Genomic DNA, 22,070 nt, shown 5'->3' with positions numbered 1-22,070 from the left:
CGTGAACTCGCTGGTAACAATTTCAAGAACCTTTATTGAAACCAACATTCAAATAGTGTCTCAAGGGTGAAATTCTTTTTCAGCAAAACCAAGTTAACAATTCCAAGTATATAAAAACATTTAAAAATTAATCTTGTTAAAGGTGATAATTTCCCCTCCCCCATTTTATCTGCTAAACTTCATTGCACCAATAAACAGGGAAGACCTTGTTCAATCATCTGCACCAAAAAAAAAAAAAAGAAAAATTGCATTTTGACAAGTGCCGTATGTCAGCAATCACATGGAATCAGGGTGTAATTATAGGCTTAATGAAGCATAACTAAGGCTTTCAGTCTGACGTCCACAAACCCCTGGTGAATCCCCACCATCCCAAGGTCCCCCGTGGCTTGACTTTGCTGGACTAAAAGGCACAGGGGCCGTTTACCTGTGATCAACGAAATGACGCGGTACTTTTGGAAAAGTAGAAACGGGCAGTAAAATTAAGGGTTTACTCCCAATCATTTCAGTAGTAGTCTGGCTTGATCAGCCTGAGAAAGAAAGATTACATTTCTGGTTCTTGTTTCCGAGTTGGGCCCCAAGGGCTCCTCAGTGGAACAGAAGCTATGGAAACCCCTATGAGAACAGGTCAAAGGTGAGCTTATTGTAGAATTTCCACAGGGTGCTACACAGCATAGTTCACAGGAGGAGCTGAAGAGTAGTGTTTATCGAGTTTTCAGATAGTAAACGTAGAAATGAGTATAGTCTGTACTTGTGTGCCAATTTAAAAGCTTTACCAGTTATTTAAAAATAATATGGTCAGGGAGACTTTTTACAGTTCCTCTTAGTAGATGAGTCCTTCAATTTGTTTACAAATCGTATATAAAGGGAGCAATGGATGTGTGGCAGAGGTAAGTCAGACACAAGCACTGCCTGGTCTGACCTGCCCGCTGACCCTGCCACAGCTGGAGTGGACCCAGTCCTGACTGCGTCTCCGGGGAGGCAGCAGTTGGGATGGCAGGAGGAGGCTTCCGACGCTCCTATTTACAGCCCCTCTGAAACCCGTTCTCCTTCAAGCCAAACACAATCCAGTTGTGTATCAAGACCTGATCAAATTAAACACCAAGGAAACAGATGGCCAGGAACGCTGTCTGTCTCTCCTCTGCAGCAGGACAACAGAGAACCCAGAAAGTTCTAGAGAAAGCTGTCTTACCAAAAGAGTCGTTATGTGCAAGCTAGTAACTTCATACACGTATGTTGAGAACGATAAGGGCAAGTGTTTCAAGCGGCAGGCACTCGAACTTGAGAGTGTGCCTCGTGATAACAAGTGTTGACGGCAGCTGGGGGGAAACGGCAGTACTACGGCCGGGTCAACACAAACAGTAGCTGGGGGTTGTCCTATACCCATCAAGTCAGACAAGTCAACTGCCCTCCCAGGAGCCTGGCTTTCAGGCACACACTTGTACAAAAATCCCAGTTAAGCACAAATAACAGTCATTTCTCTCACGAGCATGTGGCACAGTTCACATTTGCAGAATAACGTCATCTTCCCTGAAACAATATTCATACAGTCTCCAAGCAAACACTGACTTTTATCTTAAGCTCTCGGGGTCCTCTACCTGTGGGCGGCCATCGTCCGGGCGCTGGGCCCCGTCCTGGAGGGCCCCGGGCTGCTCGGCCTCCGCAGCGGGGGGCCCAGGGTGCTGCTCTGGGCTGTCAGCCTCTGGGGCGTCCTGCCCGCCTGACAGGTGCTCCATCTTCTCCAAGTCGTCAATGTGACTGACCGAGCTGGTCTCACTCACAGCATCCGAACCTCTCAGGGACCTTTTAAAAGGCTTTTGGCCTATAGGAAGATCAATGAACAGCAATGAGTGCTTGAAAGGGGCACTTCTGCAATAACCCATCACTTATCATTATTACTTTTTCTTGGCCGAAGCACTGAAAGCACCCAATCCTAACCACTAGGCCACCAGGGAACTCCCAAGCCATCACTTAATTACACCTGCTTCAGCAGAAATCACTGGGATTACTGGCTCTGAAGCATTTAAGTGATGAGGCAAGAACTGAAGCTGATATGACACTAATGTGTCCCCAGTACAGTGGACGTCTGAGGGAACATCTGAGGGAATCGTAGTCAGGAAAAGCTCGGGAATAAGTGCCTGGTTAAAGACGGCGCCAGCTCTCCTGCCCCTGCTGGCCCCACAGAGCGCTGAGGCCGGGGTTTCTTGGGGCTCTGAAATGGCTAAAGGGCCATTGACAGCAGTTCTTAAATGAAGAGAAATAGGACTAGGGTTGAAGAACCAAGAAAACAAAACAACGCTGGTAATACCAAACGGGAAAACCATTACAGGATGCAAAGGTCCTACTTTCCCAAAAGAAAAACAACCAACTGCCTGCAGTGTCAGCCAACTCAACACGGAGACGGGACATACCTGGGAGTCTCTGCCTGGTGCGTACAGCTGACGGGGTCTGAGGCGGTGTCACTCCCGAGCCTTGTACTTTGTAGACGTAAGTGTGTTCCGTGGACTCCAGGGAGCCTGCGGGCAGGGGGCATGCAGGGTGCTGGGCAGGCGGCCCTAGAGGCTCCACTCGGCCTGCTCCCTGGTGAGCTTCCCGCGGGACACGGGCAGGAGCTGAGGGGGCCAGCTGGTGGCTGTGCCCCCCAGTCCTGGCGCTTCTGGGGTGTTTCAGCCTCGTCCCCACCCCATGTATCCCATGAGCATGTGACAACAAGCAGCCTGCAGCGTGGCTCCCGCATGCCTGGGGAGCCAGACTCCAGTGGGAACTGCCCTTCAGCGACAAGGGCCAGGGCCTCTGTGCCAAAGGCTGAGGCTCGGTGGGCTGGAAGTCAGGCTACCCGTCGCTGCCATGTGACAACGCAGTCATCGTTTCCTGGGAGGGGCCTGGGGGGTGCCGGGAGTTATTCCGGCGCCTGCCCGCTGGGACAGGAATCCATGTGACAGCCTCTTCCCCAGACCCCAGCGACTGCCGACACTTGCGGGTTGCCTGGTGGGACTAAAATGGCTCCACGCTGCCGGCGACCACCTCCCACTGCCCCTGCGGGAGCAGCCCTCGGCCAGGGCCAGAGCTGGCGGGACAGCAAGGAGCCAGACCCCTGGACACACCGCCTGGGGGATCTGCCGGACCTGGGGAGGGAGCTATGGGGGCGGCAGGCCTGCTTCCGTGCCCACTTGGCTGTCGGGCAGGAGGGGAGGGCACCGGAGCCTGGGGCAGACTCTCCAGGTGAAGGAGCCGGGGAGGGGGCAGTCCTACCTGCCGTCAGGTTAAAGGTCCTTCCCTTTTGTGAAGCTTGTACCGGAGAAAACCAGTTCAGCACGGACCCGACCACAGGGATCTGCCGCAACACCCCCTGCAAGGCACGATCACTGCTCCAGCCCAGCCTGCGCGCCGCCCGGCCGGGCCACCGGGAGCCCCCCGGGGCCTCACCTCTTCCAGAAGCCGCTCCTCATTTGCCTTCTGCAGTTGAACCTGAGCTTCCTGAATTCCCTTCCGAACCACTTCAGTCATGTTTTCCAGAAGCTGTGTTAAGACCAAGAAAGGCATCGCTTGTTTAAGCTTCTTGCTGGGGGCCTAGGACTAGGAGCTGGGAGCATTTTTCAAGAGTGTGCTCGTAAGCAGCCCTTCGAAGTCCCGCCGGAAAACCGGACAGTCAGATAGAAGAGGTCAAAATGCTAAAGGAAGCCTGAGACATACTTGGGTGAGCAGCTCACTTACCCTGGAACAGAAACAACTGTCCCTACGACCTGAACGTTGTATCAACAGGAAATAGACACACCACACAACATTCGTGGAAATGGAGTCAGAAGTGACACAGGCAGGTCTGGAAGAAGCTTCAGGAAGTCCATCCTGGAACGGCTATAGCTGGCTCTAGGCTTCATTTCAAAGTCCCTTTTCTTTGGCCACCAAAAGTGAACTGCGTGACAGAGGCTTCTGTGTCCCTCCTTCTGAGTGAGCTCTAGTGACTGGAATACCTGGCGTGGGGAGCATCTTTTTTTTTTTTTTTTTTTAAAGAGGATTTTTTTCTGTCTTTTTCTAGGGCCAAACCGGCAGCACACGGAGGTTCCCAGGCTAGGGGTCGAATCGGAGCTGCAGCTGCCGGCCTACACCACAGCCAGAGCAATGCCAAATCTGAGCCGCGTCTGTGACCTACACCACAGCTCAGGGCAACACTGGATCCTTAACCCACTGAGCGAGGCCAAGGATCAAACACACAACCTCATGGTTCCTAGTCAGATTCGTTTCTGCTGTGCCACCAGAGGAACTCGGGAAGGTCTTTTAAGCCTGGGAGCCTGGTCCTCCCGGCCCATGGGCCACAAGAAGCAGATCTAACTACTGGTGGGAAGTTCTATCATCAGAAGCACTGTCACATTCAGCCTCAGGACCAGCTCCCGTCAGGAACTCTGCCCGGCCCCGGGGGCAGAGGGGATGGCCTCGCCCTGAATGCTCAGCCCCCACCTCCTGGCCACATCACCCACTGCCTCGCTGGCTTCCGTGCGTGGGTTCCCCGTGGGGCAGGGACTGCGTCCAATCTGCCAGCATGCCTGCCGCTGGCACGCGGCCCAGCTCACAGGAAGCCCGGATGGACGCGCAGGCAAGGAAGGAACGAACAGACGTGGCCGGGGGTAGCATTGTCCTCTGAGACCCCAGCCGGCGGCCCAGGGGAAACCCAGAGATGAAGGAGACACCCATCAGTCTACGGACCCTCGAGTTTTCCTCGATTTCTCGGGCTGTGGCGGCGATGGTCTCCACTAGCTCAGAAACGTCCACGTCGTCGCTGGCCATGCCGATGTAAACGCAGCTCTTCATGCTCTTATACTCGGGGCCTGTGGGAAGACACGGCCCCCTTGCTTCCGAGTCCTGCGTCAGGAGGCAGGCCGGGCAGCGGGGCCCCACGGCTGGGGGTTCTGATGAGAAGCCGGGAAGCGGGGGCACCTGTGGAGGGGTGGGGGCCACCTCCCCCTGGGAGGGGCAAAACCACACAAGGGAGCCCAGGTCCTGCTAAGCCGGTGCGAAAACAGTCTTCCGAGGCTCCCGGCTGACTCGCAGAAGCAGTACTCACCCATTTTAAATGTAAGGTCAGATTCCAGTTCATTGAGCTTTTTCAGGAGTCCAGCATGGATTTTCTCCCCTTCTGGATCTAATTTCAAACTGTTCTTATCATCATTTGCGTGTTCATACCTATAAACGACAGCAAACAACAGGACTTCCAGAATCCTGAAGAGCTGCTGTCTCCTCAGACCCCAGGTTACAGGTGGAGCAGAAGCTACTGGACGTTGCCCCGAGTGTGGGATGGGAGAAAGGGGCCAAGGAGCCGCTGGGAGGGTCTGGAGGGGAGACACTCTCCAGCCCGAGGCGGACAGCCAGGGCCCCGGGGCAGGAGCGCGGGAGAGGTCTGGGCGGGGGGTCCTGCCGGCAAGCACCAGGCAGCGGCCCGCGTCCTGGTGGGTGCAAGGCCGGAGGGCGGGCGCTGCCCAGCCCCGGGACCTGGGTTCCCGCGGGGACGCAGTGCGCTGGACCCTGAGCGGGGCACTGCCTCTGCAGACCCTTCCCCAGGAAGGACACGCAGCGACGCCTTCGTCAGCGAGCTCCCGCCGGGCGCCCTGCCCGCTGCCCTGAGCGCGCGCGCAAGAATGCCCCCAACCCCAGACAGGGGGCCTGAGACCACGGTCTTCATCGCGGACTTCTAAGCTGGGTCATCAAATGACCGGCCCGCGCTCCTTGGCGCGTACCTGACCACCCCTATTCCCGGCCAGTTGGGGTCATCAACATATAAGAGGCCCGCCGTGCCCGCCACCTCCTGCTTGAACTCCTCTCGCAGCTGCAGCGTACAGGTCAGGAGCGGCAGCTTGGCATGGATGCAGGCCACCAGCTGGTCCACGTCCTCTGCCCGGGTGCCTAAAGCTGGGGGTGAGCAGAGAACGTGAGGGACAGGCTTAGGGAACGGCTGAAGATGACCGGGACGTGCCACTTCCACTGTCACAACATCAGCGGCTCCAGGTACATCTGATCAGCTGGAGCTGAGGGACTGAAAAAAAAAAAAAAAAAAGCCAACAAACCCAGAGACCAAAGAATGTGGTGGTAAAAATTCACAGAGCTGGCTGGTCCAGGTGTAGACACATTTTTTCCTTACACAAAATACAGCATTAGTTCCGCCAATGTAATAAGTAATGCAACCCTAGTGGAGAGGTCACCCTTCTCAGAACGGCTCTGCTTCCGTCAGGCTATCGACGTCCCATCGCAGCTTAGAAAGAGGCGACCACACAGTCTCGCTCCTTATTAACATTACGGAGTGAGAGAGAGAGGTTTTTTGGGGGGAGTGGCAGGAAAGGGTGGGTGACGATGACAACAGTACCAGCCACTTCAGAAGGTCAGAGCCTAAGAGGGCTCAGGGTTCAGGGATCCAAGAGTCCTGGCAACATCGCTGCGCCCACTTCCACTGGTTCAAACTCTGTACGTGATCTAAGCCTCTATAGGCGCGGCCCGGGGTGTCCACAGTCGGCTTCCTCGGTTTGAGAGGCTCAGCCTCTGGGGCTGGGTCCCCTGCAGAGCAGGAGCAGAGACTCCTACGGGGGCCGGAGGCCACCGGCCATCCTCATGATGGCCTGTCCTTACAGGACAGTTTGCACTTCCCTATTTCAAAATCCTTGAGAAAATATCTTTCAGGAAATGTTGAGAACACCTCGTGAAAAGCCATTAAATATTTTCTAAAAAGGTTCAAATCATCTCATAAAAAAAGCCAAAAAAAAAGAATTTTTTTGTCTTTTCAGGGCTGCACCTACAGCCTATGGAGGTTGCCAGGCTAGGGGGTTAAATTGGTGCCATAGCTGCTATCCTACACCACAGCCACAGCCAAGTGGGATCCAAGCCACAGCAACAGAAGATCTGAGCTGCATGTGCGACCTACACCACAGCTCAGGGCACTGCCAGATCCTTAACCCACGGAGCGAGGCCAGGGATCGAACGTGCATCCTCATGGATACTAGTCAGATTCTTAACCCACTGAACCACAGTGGGAACTCCCACAGATCTTTAATGTCTCTCTTCTCAGCTCACTCTGAAGTGCCTACTATTTGCCAAGCGCTACCCAAGCCGTTTCACACACCTGATCTCATGGTTTAATCTTCACGTCACCATGAGGCGCTGGGGAGCAGGGCCCGAGAGAGGAAACTTGCTCTAGGCCACATGGGCAGGAAACGGCCGGGGGACTTTCTGTCTTCAAGGTCCCGTGCTTTCAGCTGTACTGCTTTCTAAATTGTCTACAGCAGTGCTTCTCAACCTTCACCGGCCTGTGCCGCCCAGGCTCCCTTCCAAAAAAACCCAGTAACCAGTATCCCCGCAGCTGGGCCGGGCACTGGGAGTTTTCAGAGCTCTGCAGTGATTCTGATGTGCGCTCTAGACTGAGACCCACTGAACAGTAGAGAGAGGATCACAGCACATCGAAATGTGGGCATTCAAGTACTTCAAAAGTCCCTTTTCTGGAGTTCCCGTCATGGCTCAGCAGTAACAAGCCTGACTAGTATCCGTGAGGTTGCGTGTTTGATCCCTGGCCTCGCTCAGTGAGTTAAGTACCCGGCGTTGCTGTGAGCTGTGGTGTAGGTCACAGACATGCTTCAGATATGGGGTTGCTGTGGCTGACAGCTGCAGCTCTAATTTGACCCCAAGCCTGGGAACCTCCATATGCCATGGGTACGACCCTTAAAAAAAAAAAAAAAAAAGTCTCTCTGAGAAGTCACCCTGGAAGGCTCATTTACCTAAACTCAGCCCAAAGGGAAAGGAGATGCCTCTCCAGCCAGAAAAGGGAATATCTCAAGGGAAGGCCAGCCAGCCCCACAGCCTGGACCCAGAACCAAATCGCAGGCCACCCACGGAGACCGGTTACCTGCCGCTGTCATCAGGGGGCTGAACCGCACGCATGTGCCCTCGACCTCCAGGTCCATGACCGTGAGGCCGCTCGCAGGCACCAGCTGCTTCAACTGCTCTCCCAGCTGCAGAGAAAGGGGCAGAATGAACAACTCCTGCAAGGGGGGGACACGCGTCTCTGGACCCACCCTCATGCATTCAGCCCAGACCCAAGAGGCTCCTGGAGGCCAGTTTCTTTTAATTTTCAATTTTCTTTGAATATTATTGCAACTCCTTTAAAAAAACAGTAAATCTTTTCATTTTCCTTACTAAAAAATACAAGTTCATTGTGTGAAAAAAATCTAGGCAAGACAGGTGAACAAAAAAATTACCCACAATGCACCTCTGAGAAACACCCACTGCTGACATGTGGTCCCTGCCCCAACCCCTTCCCTGGCCCGGCCCTGGGTCTTCTGTGTGTGTATTTTCTCTTGTCATGAAACCGATATTCTACATGCCGTGCAGCAGTAACCTGCATTTTTTCACAGAATTGATGGTGACTGTCCCCCCTCCGCCACCACCACGTGACTACACGGTTAACTGCGTGATGTACCGAAACAGTTCACCAAACCCCCCAGGTTGGGCGTGTCCACTGTTTCACTAGGATTGGTCCTGCCGGTGAGTTTTTACGTTGTTTAGAATGTTCTTTATACTCAAGTCCTGCAAGTATGACTTCATTGTTAACAGGCAGCCAAAGCATAAGGCCTCTGATCCAGGTGCCAGGCTGCCAGAGGTACGCAGGCTCCAGCTTATGTGCCTTCTGGGGTCACCACACAGATGCTCCCCCAGGGGCCGCACCGCCTGCCTGCTTGTGCGGCCTCAGCCAGCAGCCAGGAAACGTCCCCGAAGGGAGAGTGGGGAGGCGCCGCCATGGGCCTTGGAGCGTGTGAGGCAGCGGGGCTGCTTAGGACGCACAGGCCGAAGCCGTGAGCCTTCTCAGGAGGCTCCCGTAGGTCTCTGCTTCCCCGGACCCATGCCAGCCACCCTTACCCAGCGGTTCAGAGCGTCACAGGAGTGCCTCTCCCGGCCGACTGCCGAAGGGGCCACGCTGGGTGCTGGGACGGTGTTAGGACCTGGATCTGACACAAGCACAGAAAGGGGACTCAACTCCCAGAATTGGAGCTAACGAGCCATCCCCAACCCCGTCTCACTTAGCTCCCAAAAGGTACTTGAGAAAAATCTCAGGTATCATGGGAATGAAAGGTGCATCTTACAGTGAGAGCACAAAACATGGGGCATGCACATGACAGAGCACACAGCCACCAGTGAGGAAAGCTGTCACACTGGCAACACGGACACACCCTGAAGACACCATGCTGAAATAAGCCAGTCACCAAAAGACAAGTACCGTCTAATTCCACTAACATGAAGTAGTCAGTCTAATTCACAGAGACAGGAAGCAGAACGGTGGCTGCAGGGGCGGGGGTGGGGCTATGAGAGTTAGTGTTTAATGAAGTTTCAGTTTTGCAAGAAGCAAAAGTTCTGGAGAGCTGCTGTACACGATGTGAATATATTTAACAGCACTGCCCTTTACAATTAAAATGGTTAAGATGGTAAATTTATGGTTTGTTTTTCTCTTTATGGCCACACCTGCGGCATATGGAAGTTTCCAGGCCAGGAGTCGAATCAGAACCGCAGCTGCCAGCCTACACCACAGGCACAGCAATAACAGATCCAAGCTGCATCTGCAACCTATGCGGCAGCTTGAAGCAACATCAGATCCTTAACCCACTGAGCGAGGCCAGGGATCGAACGTGCATCCTCATGGATACTAACTGGGTTCTTAACCTACTGAGCCACAGGGGGAACGCCTAAATTTTTTATTTTTATTTATTTATTTGTCTTTTTGCCTTTTTTAGAGCAGCTCCCATGGAATATGGAGGTTCCCAGGTGAGGGGTCTAATCAGAGCTGTAGCCGCTGGTCTACGCCAGAGCCACAGCAACTCGGGATCTGAGCCGCATCTTCGACCTACACCACAGCTCACAGCAATGCCGGATCCTTAACCCACTGAGCAAGGCCAGGGATTGAACCCGCAACCTCATGGTTCCTAGTCGAATTTGCCAACCACTGAGCCACGACGGGAACGCCTAAAAATTTTTTTTAATGTGTTTCTTACAAAGGGTTTAAAGCTTTCACATTTCTTTATTATGAAAAATACAACACTTGAATATACTCAAAAAGGACTCTTAATTTCATTTAAAAAGTTTTCCTTTCAGGAGTTCCTATCATGGCTCCGCTGTAATGAACCCAGCTAGCATCCATGAGGACGTGGGTTCGATCCCTGGTCTCACTCAGTGGGTTAAGGATCTGGTGTTGCCATGAGCTTCGCGCAGGTCGAAGACTGTGCAGGTCACAGACGTGGCCCAGATCTCGCATTGCTGTGGCTGTGGCATAGGCCAGCGGCTACAGCTCCGATGCAACACTTAGCCTGGGAACCTCCAAATGCCATGGGTGTGGCCCTAAAAAAAAAGTTTTCCTTTCAAGGAGTTTTGAGGGGAAATCAAAGCGTCAAGTTATGTTAGCAGCTGGTCTACAAGCACTGAGCCCCAAGCAGGGAGTTGGAGCCCCGCAGCCCGCTGGGCCTCACTGCACAACTGCGCTCCTTCCCTCACACAGCCTAGGGGCCTGCTTGTACAGGGCGCTGTGCCAGCACGGGACTGAGCTATGAGGCAGTCAAGGTTTTTCTCAGGTTGCTGTTGACATTCTCTTGAAGAAACAGCACAAAGAAACAAAATGAAATCACCTTATATTGCTGTTAGGGCTGTGAAAAAAGGCAAGGGCTCTGACACAATGCTAGGGAGTCACCTGGGACAGGCCAGACAAGGAAAGCCTCCAGGAGAAGGCGGACCCTGCCGAGACCTGGATGGTGAGAGGAGCCAGGAGAGCAGGGGAGCAGCAGTCAGAGGTCTTGCTGCAGGAGAATGCTGTGTTCTAGAGACTCAGAGAAGACCCGTCTGACGGAAGAAGAGTGAGCAAGAGGGAAAGTGGCCTGAGAGGAAGTCAGAGAGGAAGGCAAAGGCTGGGACCCAGACGCCCCATCCATCTGGAATGGGAAGATACCACAGGCTTCGGGGCAGGGGAGTGACGGGATGGCGAGATGGGGGGTGTGGAACGTAAGAAAGTGAGAGGTCACTGGACAGGTGAAAAACGACAGTGCCTGGAGTTAATTTCAGTTTCTAGGGAAACTACGTAGGGGGCACTTGGGACAGTCTTTAAAAATTGAGATTCCGGAGTTCCCGTCATGGCTCAGTGGTTAACGAATCTGACTAGGAACCATGAGGTTGCAGGTGTGAGCCCCGGCCTTGCTCAGTGAGTTGGGGATCCGGCGTCGCCGTGAGCTGTGGTGTAGATCACAGACATGGCTGGGATCCCGAGTTGCTGTGGCTCTGGCTTAGGCCGGCGGCTACAGCTCTGATTAGACCCCTAGCCTGGGAACCTCCATATGCAGTGGGATCAGCCCTAGAAAAGACAGAAAGACCAAAAAAAAAAAAATTGAGATTCCTGGACCCAACTTACTGAATCAAAAAACTTAGGAAGTAGGAGTGTTCCTGTTGTGCCTCAGCGGTAGTGAACCTGACCAGTATCCACAAGGATGCAGGCTGGATCCCTGGCCTCGCTCGGTGCGTTAAGGATCCGGCATCACCATGAGCTGTGGTGTAGGTGGAAGAAGCGGCTCAGACCTGGCATTGCTGTGGCTATGGTGTAAGCCAGAAGCTGCAGCTCCAATCTGACCACTAGCCTGGGAACCTCCATATGCTGCAAGTGAGGCCTTAAAAAAAAAAAAAAAAAAAAACACATACACCAAAAAAAACAACTTAGGAAGTAGGGCTCCCAACTCTATTTTCAAGGAACTCTTTCATTCATTCAGGCACTAGTCCAGAGACTGGCATTTGGCAACCACAGGTTTAAATCACAGGAAACTGTCAGTAAAATGCTAAGGTAAACAGGTCTGGAGTTCTCGTGAACATTATTAAATTTCTTTTGGAAATGATGACAAGATTTTAGCAATCAAAACATTCTGGATTACAGTACTTTTCTTGTGGTTCAGTGGGTTAAGGATCCAGTGTTGCCATTTCTTTGGCTCAGGTCACTGCTTGTGGCATGGGTTCGATTCCTGGCCCAGGAATTTCCACATGCCACAGGCGTGACCAAAAAAAATCTGGACTATCTATTTGACTTGCAATGGTTTCAAATTTGAAACCCTTAAACACAGACAGAAAGATAACCCTCTTTTTAAAATCACCTACCTGAGCCTGGTAATTCCTGGAAAAATCTGAATACCACTACTGGAGAACTAAGCTCATCTTCCACCTGAAAAATGGACTCTGATTATTACCAAGAAACAGTAAATTCACAACACCTACATAATCAAACAGTGAGCTTGAAAAACAGGCTACAGATGTTGTACTTAATAAACACATAAAAAAGTTCAAAGGTTAATTTCAGTTCTAGAGAAACAAAAATCAAGGGTTTAGTAAAATTCTTAGAAACAATTATAAGCCAGTCCCAAGCTGAATTATAATATCTGACACTGGGGTGTGTGGGGGGGGTCCTTGGTAGCCTAGCAGCTAAGGATCTGGAGTGTCACTGCTATGGCTCAGGTCAGAGCTGTGGCATGGGTTTGACCCCCGATTCAGGAACTTCCATGAGTGTAGCCAAAAAAAAAAAAGGAAAAAAAAATGGATACTGGTACAATGAAAATGAAAAGAGGAAATTTTAGTAATGATGATAAACATGAGTCTCATGAAAGATCAAAAAGACAAGGAAAAAGTGAAACTAGAATCCATGTTGAGAGTCAAAGCTTTCAGGAATCCAGAAACGATGCCACCTCACAAAGGACTGACTGGAACTTTCCCACTCATAGAAAAAGGAACAAGTACTTTCCCCTCACCATGTAAAACTCTCCAGGCAGGATGCAAGTGGAGACCTGGATCTAGGTATTTCCTAGATCACTGAAATGGTGGTTATACTCGGGGCAGGCATCCCACAGTTCAACTAACGGATCTCACAGCGGATGAAGATGGCCGCTGCATTAGGACTGCAGAGCCCAGGCTCATGCTCTCCCCTGACTGAATGTGCAGTCAGGCTTCGGCGGGGCAGGACACTAAGGGAGCAGTGGTGCCCTTGACAGACTGTGGGATGTGAGGTACAGGGAGCGGGGGAGAAGGGAAGGTCTCTAAGCATTTAGCAATTCCAGCACTACAATTCTAGTCTCAAAACCTATCTCCCAAGGCTCCGCCTGGGACGACACACTTGTCAGACCTTCATGGGATATGCCAACCGGAAAGCCAGGAGGCGGATGACCCAAGCTCTTGTCTACTAAGCTTTTCAAAGGAACAGTGGATTTGATTCAGAGCAAGCAAGACATACATTCAAATCTGCTTTTTGGGAGTTCCCGTCATGGCTCAGTGGTTAACGAATCCAACTAGGAACCATGAGGTTGCAGGTTCGATCCCTGGCCTTGCTCAGTGGGTTGAGGATCTGTCGTTGCCGTAAGCTGTGGTGTAGGTGGCAGACGTGGCTCGGATCCTGAGTTGCTGTGGCTCTGGTGGAGGCTGGCGGCTACAGCTCTGATTGGACCCCTAGCCTGGGAACCTCCATATGCAGTGGGATCAGCCCTAGAAAAGACAAAAAAAAAAAAAAATCTGCCTTTTACTGAGCCGACTCCTGTGCTTTCCTATCTACTATCTCCTTTAACTCCCAAATAAATAAATAAATCTATCAATACCTTTAAAGATAGAGGGGTTTAACATGAATATAGAATGGAATAAGCCCCCTGAGAAAAGAGGAACAAAGTGACAAAATTCTACACCCACTCCCCGATTCTCAGTTAGGATAAGGCAGAATGACTCGAGTGCCAAGATTTCTATAAGTCTTTTTTTCTTATTTCTTTGAGCTCAGTGGTCTCGAATGTCAGGGTGCCTAAGAAATACAGGACAGGGTTATATACACGGAATTCTGGTTCTGACAACATGGTAGACCAAGCTAATGCTGAAGCCATCAATTCCAAATACCTGAAATGCTTGATTAAATGTAACCAACATTCTACAATATTTTCTTAGCCTCTTTGCTGAAAACTCCATCTTGTCCTTCTTTACTTTATCCCATCTTCCTGCTTGAAAAACAGTCACAGTTCTGGTGAATGACTTAAGCTTAAGAACAAAGACTGTTATGTGCCTAAAGATCGGAGTAAAAGCTTAACCTTTTACCAGCTAAGTGGCTTTTAAAATAGTAAAAGAACTTATAAAATAGTAAACGAACCCTATATCCTCCACCCATAGCCCCTCCACACTTGATCTCATCTAAAGAGCACAATAAAAGCAGTGTGGTTTCTTGAGGCAGTGCTCTTGGTCCCTGAGACCTTGAGTCCCCCCACCCCGGTTCCCACATTTACTGTCAAAAAAAAAAAGTAACCAACAATCAAAAGAAGTTCAAATCATGGTTAGGCTCACTAAAAAGGTGAATCCAGAAAGAATACTCTAAGCGGAGCTGCAGGGGCTGGGGGGAGGGGAACACGGATGGTGCCCGCAACTTGGCTTTAACCCTCTAGAGTGGGATTTTTAAGCCCACGTGAGGGGTAGTGCTGAGCATACATAAAACCAGGACCCTTGAGGAAACCTTCTTTTTGAAAAAAACAGAGAAAAACTCCACCCGCTGATCAGTGAGAAAGCTTAACTCTGCCTGAGGCTCTGAGGTTCTGTGTGGAGAGAAAAAGTTCTCTCAGGAGCAATGAAAACGTCAGGTGTGCGTGGCACCTGGACGTGAGGTCCTCTGTGGTGCAAGACACCTGGAGCTGTGGGGCGAACACAGACAAATGGACCAAGGCCAGTCACCCAAGGGGGCAAAAAACAAACAAACAAACAAACAAACCTAGCTTATAAGAGAAATTACAACACACACAGGGAGCAAGAGTCAGCAAACACAACTGAAGGGACGATTTGTGGCCCTGAGAACCAAGACACTAAAACCACCATCAGAAATAAACAATGATCACTGTGTTTAAACAGAGAAATGAAGGACCAGGAAGTTTTTAAAAAGATGATTAAAGGAGTTCCCATCATGGCTCAGCAAAAAAGAATCTGACTGGCATCCATGAGGATGCAGGTTCGATCCCTGGCCTCACTCAGTGGGTTAAGGTCTGGCATTGCCATGAGCTGTGGTGTAGGTCACAGATGTGGCTTGGATCCTGCATTGCTGTGGCTGTGGTGTAGGCCTGCGGTTACAGCTCCAATTTGATCCCAACCTGGGAACCTCCATATGCCGTGGGTTCGGCCCTAAAAAATAAATAAATAAATATAAAAAATGATTTAAAAATAGAATAACTTAAAACAGAACTAAAGAGAATATCCTGAAATTAAAAAGCAGTCACTGAGAGTAAATGCAGTGAATGATCAAACAGCAGATTAGATGCAGCTCAGGAGCAAAACTCCAAGAAGGATCGGAAGGGGCACAAGACAGCAGCAAAGGAGAAATGGAAGCACCAGGAGGAGCAGCAGGCAGCTCACTGCAGGCCCAGAAGGTACAGCCAGAGGGGGTGGTCAGACTTGAAAAATGAATTCCACAGCATTAAAAAAGAATGCTCAGGTTAAATAGGCACACGTCCCAAGCAGGACTTTTATTTTTTTTAGGCTTTTTTTTTTTTTTTTTGGTCTTTTGTCTTTATGCGGTTGTACCCACAGCATATGGAGGTTCCCAGGCTAGGGATCTAACTGGAGCTTCAGCTGCTGGCCTACACCACAGCCACAGCAACAGAGGATCCGAGCTCCGTCTGCAACCTACACCATAGCTCGTGGTAACACCTTAACCAAGATCCTTAATTCACTGAGTGAGGCCAGGGATGGCACCTCATGGTTCCTAGTCGGATTCGTTTCCGCTGCGCCAGGACCGGATCTCCTTTTTTTTTTTTTTCCAGTTTTTTTTTAGGGCCTCACCTGTAGCATATGGAAGTTCCCAGGTTAGGGGTTGAATCCCAGCTGCAGCTGCCAGCCTACACCACAGCCACAGCAACCTGGGATCCAAGCCACCTCTGCGACCTACACCACAGCTCACGGCAATGCCAGATCCTTAACCCACTGAGCAAGGTCAGGGATTGAACCCTCGTCCTCATGTATATTAGTCAGATTCACTACTGCTGAGCCACGACAGGAACTCCTCGAGGAGGATTTTTTAAAAGTTCCCAATTAGTTACCTTTGTGGCTCAGTGGAAACAAACCTAACTTGTATCTAGGAGGATGAGGGTTTGATCCCTGGCCTCGCTCAGTGGGTTAAGGATACGGCATTGCTGTGAGCTGTGGTGTAGGTCACAGACACAGCTCAGATCTGGCACTGCTGTGGCTGCAGTGTAAGCCGGCAGCTGCATGTTCGTTTTGACCCCCAGCCTGGGAACCTCCATATGTCGCACATGGCAGACCTAAAAATAGCAAAGAAAAAAAAAGTCCTCATTTAGATACATTATGGTGAAAGTAACAGAATACTGAGGACCAAGAAAACCTTAAAAGCCAGCAGAGGAATTCCTGTCTTGCCACAGTGGAAACAAATCCAACTAGGAATCATGACGTTGTGGATCCCATCCCTGGCCTCGCTCAGTGGGTTAAGGATCCAGCATTGCTGTGAGCTGTGGTGTAGGCCAGCGGCTACAGCTCTGATTAGACCCCTAGCCTGAGAACCTCCATATGCCGTAGGTGCAGCCCTAAAAAGGACCCCCCCCCCAAAAAAAAGCAAGCCAGCAGAGAGACAAACACGAAACCATGGTAACTGCCCCCTGGAGGTATTTGCAAGGTGTGAGGGTGACAATATTAGAGTTTCCCTTACATGTTAACTCAGAACCTACTCTATGTGCTGGATGAGAGCATTATTAGAATGCAGATTGGGAATTCCTGTTGTGGCTCAGTGGTAATGAACCCAAATAGAATCCATGGGGACACGAGTTTGATCCCTGGCCTCACTCAGTGGGTTAAGGATCCGGCGTTGCCATGAGCTGTGGTGTAGGTCACAGACGCAGCTCAGATCCCAAGTTACTGTGGCTGCGGTGTAGACCAGCAGCTGCAGTTCTGATTGGACCCCCAGCCTGGGAACTTCCATATGCCACAGCTGCAGCCCTAAAAAGACAAAAAAACCCCAAAACAAAACAAAACAAAAAACCCCAAAAAAACCCCGCAGATGAAGAGATCTGACTGGTGCACTGAGAAAGTGGGTCATGCGCCACCCAGGCCCTGGAAGAGGCCTCAGTGGTGCTGGTGGCAATGGTGAGTGGGGGCAGTGGGCCTGTGCTTCTGGGACGGGAGCGGCTCCTGAAGGGCAGTCCGATGAGCAGGAAGAAGGCCATGGGCGCTGGGAGAAGGGAGTAACTGTTCGGCAGAGACGCTAACCCAAGATGACCAGGGGTCACATCCTTGCTTTGCCACATGCTAGTTACAGGACTCTGGCCCCACTCAACTAATCTGAGCCAAGAAATGGAGGTGACAACACTCTAACCCAGAGATTTCCTGTGAGGACTCACGAGTCAGCATCTATGAAAGCACTAGATGAACACTGTGGCGAGGAGCAAAAAGACATTTGAGAGCTACTGGTATTTTATGCTGCCTGACGACCTTCACGTTGCTTTGCTGCGTGTCATCAGATATGCCCTTCACAGCAAGACTCAGAGGCAGGATAGACCCAGTCTCTTGTATCTGACCTGAGACTGACGGTCCACTGGGTAAGGATGCCGGCGCTGAGTGCACCCCAGTCCCACCGCTGCCTCGCTGTGCAGCCCAGGCCCTCACCTGACCTCTCTGTGCCTTAGTCTCCTCATCCGAAAATAGGGAGTAATCACTGCATCCAACTCCCAGACTCTATGCATTTATCCACACTTGAACACCTATGCTGCACTTGGCACAGGACATAAAACCATGAAAAAACAAAGTCCCTGCTTTTGCAGCCTTCTACAGGGAAAAACAGACTGAGCACATAGAGACCATGACTTCAGGTGGTACTACGTGTGGCCACTGGAAGGAGGCATGGAGGGTTACGCCCGGGCCTTACGTGGCCTTACAGAGATGTTCCAAACCAACCGGTGACTGGTTAGCGCCATCGGGTCCTCCGGGCCTGGAGGAGAACGAGGAAGGAGAGGACGGAAGAGGAGCCCAAAGGGGCCCAGCAAGGGAGGGAAGGAAGTACACGAGCCAGGCACTGCCTTGACCCTACAGCGTGTCATTCTAGCCCACACTTTAGGGGTCTTTGTCTGCAATCAAAGGAGACCAACCCACATCCCTTCACCGACAGCTCGCCCCCCAGGCTTGGGAGGTTAGGGGGAGAATGAGTCAGTGTCCCAGGGTCCCTGTGATACTGCTGAAACTAGAACCCAAGTCTCCTGACTTGCTTCTCCAGCAGGGCCACTCTCCTCTTCTCAGCTAGGACTTGAGTAGCTCTAGGCTCCTGCTCAGAATGCAATGCAGAGCAGCCCCATTTGGGCACTTAAGCCAAACTATGTACTACAATGGAAGTAACATGCACTCACTTGAACCCCACACATTAGTTTTAAAATGAACTGTATTACACAGAATTGTCAAAAAACCTCCAGTGACCCTGCTTAAATTAGAATCTGACCTACAAAAAACAGAAAGAATCTGACCTATACAGTTTCTGAAATTCTAAAATACAATGAAGCAAAACATGAAAACATTCAAACCTGAACTGATACTGGTTATCAGCCCCCCTAAACCCTCGTCTCCTTGTCTAGTTACTGGCCTTTGGGCACAAACTCTGACAAGTGCTGCTATCTTTCAGGAAGACACCAGCACAAGAGGAGCAGAGAGCCATCTGCTTTTTTCTGCCTTATTCCCCTGCATGCAAATGCCAATTCTGGGGTCAGAGGGTTTCAGAAAGAGTAGCCCAAAGCACTCTGAGAGACAAAATAATTTTTTATTTCAGGAAGACGGGTGTACTAAAAATTCTTGGGCAGGTGAAGTCAACGGTGCTATTACATCTTTGTGCAATTCTAAATTTTAACAGACTAAAAACTGCAAATGGATTATATGAAAAACACTGCAGAGTTCAAACAGTATATGGGGCAAATTTCTACGCTTTCTGCTAACTGTAGAAGTAGGTCATCAATACATGCATGACTCTCTCCCAAAGAACATGGTTTTCCTAGAGCCGCCACAATTCCAGGGACACCCATCATATTCTAAGCTGTTGAGGTTAAAAATCATTTATTTCAAAAAACAGATCAAATTGTATACCATACCAAAATTTTGATGTGATCCACTTTCTTCAAACTTTCTTGCAATCGTTGACTCTGCAAATGGCAAAAAACAAAAACAAAAACACCCAGCTTATGTAATTTCATATTAAGACAATCCTATTCTTTGTAGGTCTGCAAGAAGGATCTCGGGCTGATAAAGCCATCTGTGATTTGCTGATTTCTAAGTTCCAGCTGCCAAGTTTTACATTTCAACATCTGCAAATATTCCCCAATCTTTCAGTTGTAAGTTACATTTAGTGCTTCCAGAAAACTTTTTTTTTCTTCTTTTTTAGGGCTGTACCCAAGGCATATGGAGGTTCCCAAGCTAGGGGTTGAATCAGAAATACAGCTGCAGGCCTACGCCACAGCCACAGCAACACAGGATCCAAGCCATGTCTGCAACCTACACCACAGTTCACGGCAATGCCAGATACTTAACCCACTGAGCGAGGGCAGGGATCGAACCCACAAACTCATGGTTCCTAGTCGGATTCAATCCTGCTGCACCACAACGGGAACTCCCAGAAAATGTTTTCTCTAATGAGACATATGTGCATTTTCCTATTAGCAATACAGGCCATTCATTCATTCAAAAACTGAGTGCAAGACAACAAAAGCAAAATTAAACAGACTACATCAGACTAAAAAGCTTCTGTAGATGTTTTCTTATGGTGCAGCAGGTTAAGGATCCCGCACTGTCACTGCAGTGTCTTGGCTCACTACTGTGACACAGGTTTGATTTTGGCCTGGGAACTTCAACATACTGTGAGGGCAGCCAAAAAATAAAAAGCTTCTGCGCAGCAAAGGAAATCATCAACAAAATGAAAAAGCAACCTATGGAATGAGGGAAAATATTTACAAATCATTTATTTGATAAGGAGTTAATATCAAAATATATAAAGCACTCACTAGCAAAAATCCCAAACAATCCAATTTAAAAATGGCAGAAGATCTGAACAGACATTTTTCCAAAGACATTCAGAGGGACAACAGGCACATGTAAAGATGCTCAACATCACTAATCATTGGGGAAATGCGAACCAAACCACAGTATCACCTCGCACCTGTTAGAACGGCTGCCCTCGAAAGGACGAGAAATGACAAGTGTTCACAAGATTGTGGAGAAAAGGAACCCTTGTGCACTGTTGGTGGGGATGTAAACTGGTGCAGCTACTGTGGAAAACACACAGAGCTTCCTCACAAAATTAAAAATAGAACAACCATATGATCCAGAAATGTCACATGGGTTATAAGAACTGAAGAATATGAAAATACTAATTTGAAAAGCTATGTTCATTGCAGCATATGTACCAGAGCCAAGATATGGAAAGTACCATAAGTATCATTGGTAGATGAATGGATAAAGAAGACGTAATTACACACACACACACACACACACACATATACATACACACAATGGAAAATAATTCGCCACAGAAAGAATGAAGTCTTGTCATTTGTAACACGGATGGAGCTTAAGGGTATTTTGCTAAGTGAAATAATTCAAACAGAGAAAGACAAATACCATACGATGATGTCACTTATATGTGAAATCTAAAACAAAACAAAACAGGGGTTCCTGTTGTGCCTTAGCGGGTTAAGAACCTGACTAATATCCATGAGGATGTGGGTTTGATCCCTAGTCTTGCTCAGTGGGTTAAGGGTCCAGCGTTGCCACAAGCTAGTGTTGCTGTCGGGCGTTGCTGTGGCTGTGGCTATGGCTGGCAGCTACAGCTCCAATTCAACCCCTAGCCTGGGAACGTCCATATGCTGCGGGTGTGGCCCTAAAAAACAAAAGTAAAAATAAATAACATTAATAAATAAATAAATATAACAAAACAAAGCTCATAGCTACAGAGAAGACTGGTGGTTGGGGGTTGGGGGTGGGTGGATGAAAGGGGATCAAAAAATACCAACCTACAGTTATAAAAATAAGCCATAGGGAATATAGTTAATACACAGCATTAGGAATACAGTCAATAGTACTGTCGTAACTTTTAACACACTGCATACTGAAAGTTGCTAAAAAAAATCTTAAGGGTCTTCACCATAAGAAATTTTTTGTAACTATATATGGTGAGAGGTGTTAACTGGACTTATTTTGGTGATCATTTCACAATGTATACACATACCGAATCATTATGATGTACAGCTGAAATGAGTATGTTATATAACAATAACACCTCAAAAAAAAAAAAAAAAGACCAAAAACTACTGAGTGCAATGTTTACAAGGCACAGGACCTGACAGTGGAAGGAAGAGCGAGGGTAAATGAGAGTGCACAGCACTGTTCAGAGCTGGTCAGGAGCAGAGGGTCTCCAGTAACCACATCAGGGTTGACAACCCCACTCTGCCACTCGCCACCCGTGGGTAAGGTACTTAATCTGCCATGAACTAGCTATGACGCAGGACAAGCTTCCCACCCTCCTAGGGCTTCCATTCCCTCAACTCTAAAGTGGGGGTCTTAGCATCTGATGCTATCTTGCCCGAGTTGATAGATGATACGTGTCTAGAACACGGTGGCCTCAGGGAGGAATGACCAGCGTCCGCCTCAATCCCACGTGTCTCATCACGAACGTGGCGATGAAATGACATACACTTCATTAACTCAACAGGTATTTACTGAGGGCTGGACACCGGAAGACACCTGCTTAACATGTTATCACTGGACTTCACATTCTGGACCAGTGGCAGGGGTCCAGTGAGACTCCACAGCGCTTGCACTGAGTAAACACTCAAGAACTGCTTCCCATGAAGACGAAGATGAGGAGGAGGAGGAAGATGTGAGGGAGGAAGTTCCCGTCTTGGCACAGCGGAAACGAATCCAACTAGGAACCATGAGGTTGCGGGTTCGATCCCTGGCCTCGCTCAGTGGGTTAAGGATCCGGTGTTGCCATGAGCTGTGGTGTAGGTCACAGACGCGGCTTGAATCTGGCATTGCTGTGGCTG

The 22,070-nt window shown here is 49.7% G+C and overlaps 1 protein-coding gene across 2 annotated transcripts in view; it reads right to left on the bottom strand.

Moving 5' to 3' along the window:
* PDXDC1 (pyridoxal dependent decarboxylase domain containing 1) overlaps positions 1-22,070 on the bottom strand; it is a 68,143-nt gene that overhangs the window by 11,882 nt on the left and 34,191 nt on the right. The window contains exons 13-24 of one of the 2 annotated variants that reach the window (XM_047780450.1): positions 19,125-19,175; positions 12,145-12,208; positions 8,887-8,975; positions 7,877-7,982; positions 5,727-5,898; positions 5,057-5,175; positions 4,699-4,820; positions 3,424-3,516; positions 3,250-3,346; positions 2,409-2,513; positions 1,596-1,819; positions 15-218 (exon numbers count right to left, since the gene is read on the bottom strand). In XM_047780450.1, coding sequence (XP_047636406.1) covers positions 180-218; positions 1,596-1,819; positions 2,409-2,513; positions 3,250-3,346; positions 3,424-3,516; positions 4,699-4,820; positions 5,057-5,175; positions 5,727-5,898; positions 7,877-7,982; positions 8,887-8,975; positions 12,145-12,208; positions 19,125-19,175 — 1,281 coding nt within the window. In that variant the 3' untranslated portion in view covers positions 15-179. Of the gene's footprint in view, positions 1-14; positions 219-1,595; positions 1,820-2,408; positions 2,514-3,249; positions 3,347-3,423; positions 3,517-4,698; positions 4,821-5,056; positions 5,176-5,726; positions 5,899-7,876; positions 7,983-8,886; positions 8,976-12,144; positions 12,209-19,124; positions 19,176-22,070 lie in introns of those variants that run through there. The other variant, XM_047780449.1, reaches the window with a different exon arrangement.

The sequence above is a fragment of the Phacochoerus africanus genome, chromosome 5 (genome assembly GCF_016906955.1).
Source record: "Phacochoerus africanus isolate WHEZ1 chromosome 5, ROS_Pafr_v1, whole genome shotgun sequence".
In the NCBI taxonomy this organism is placed as follows: domain Eukaryota; kingdom Metazoa; phylum Chordata; class Mammalia; order Artiodactyla; family Suidae; genus Phacochoerus; species Phacochoerus africanus.
This window is presented reverse-complemented; position numbering and strand designations above follow the sequence as displayed.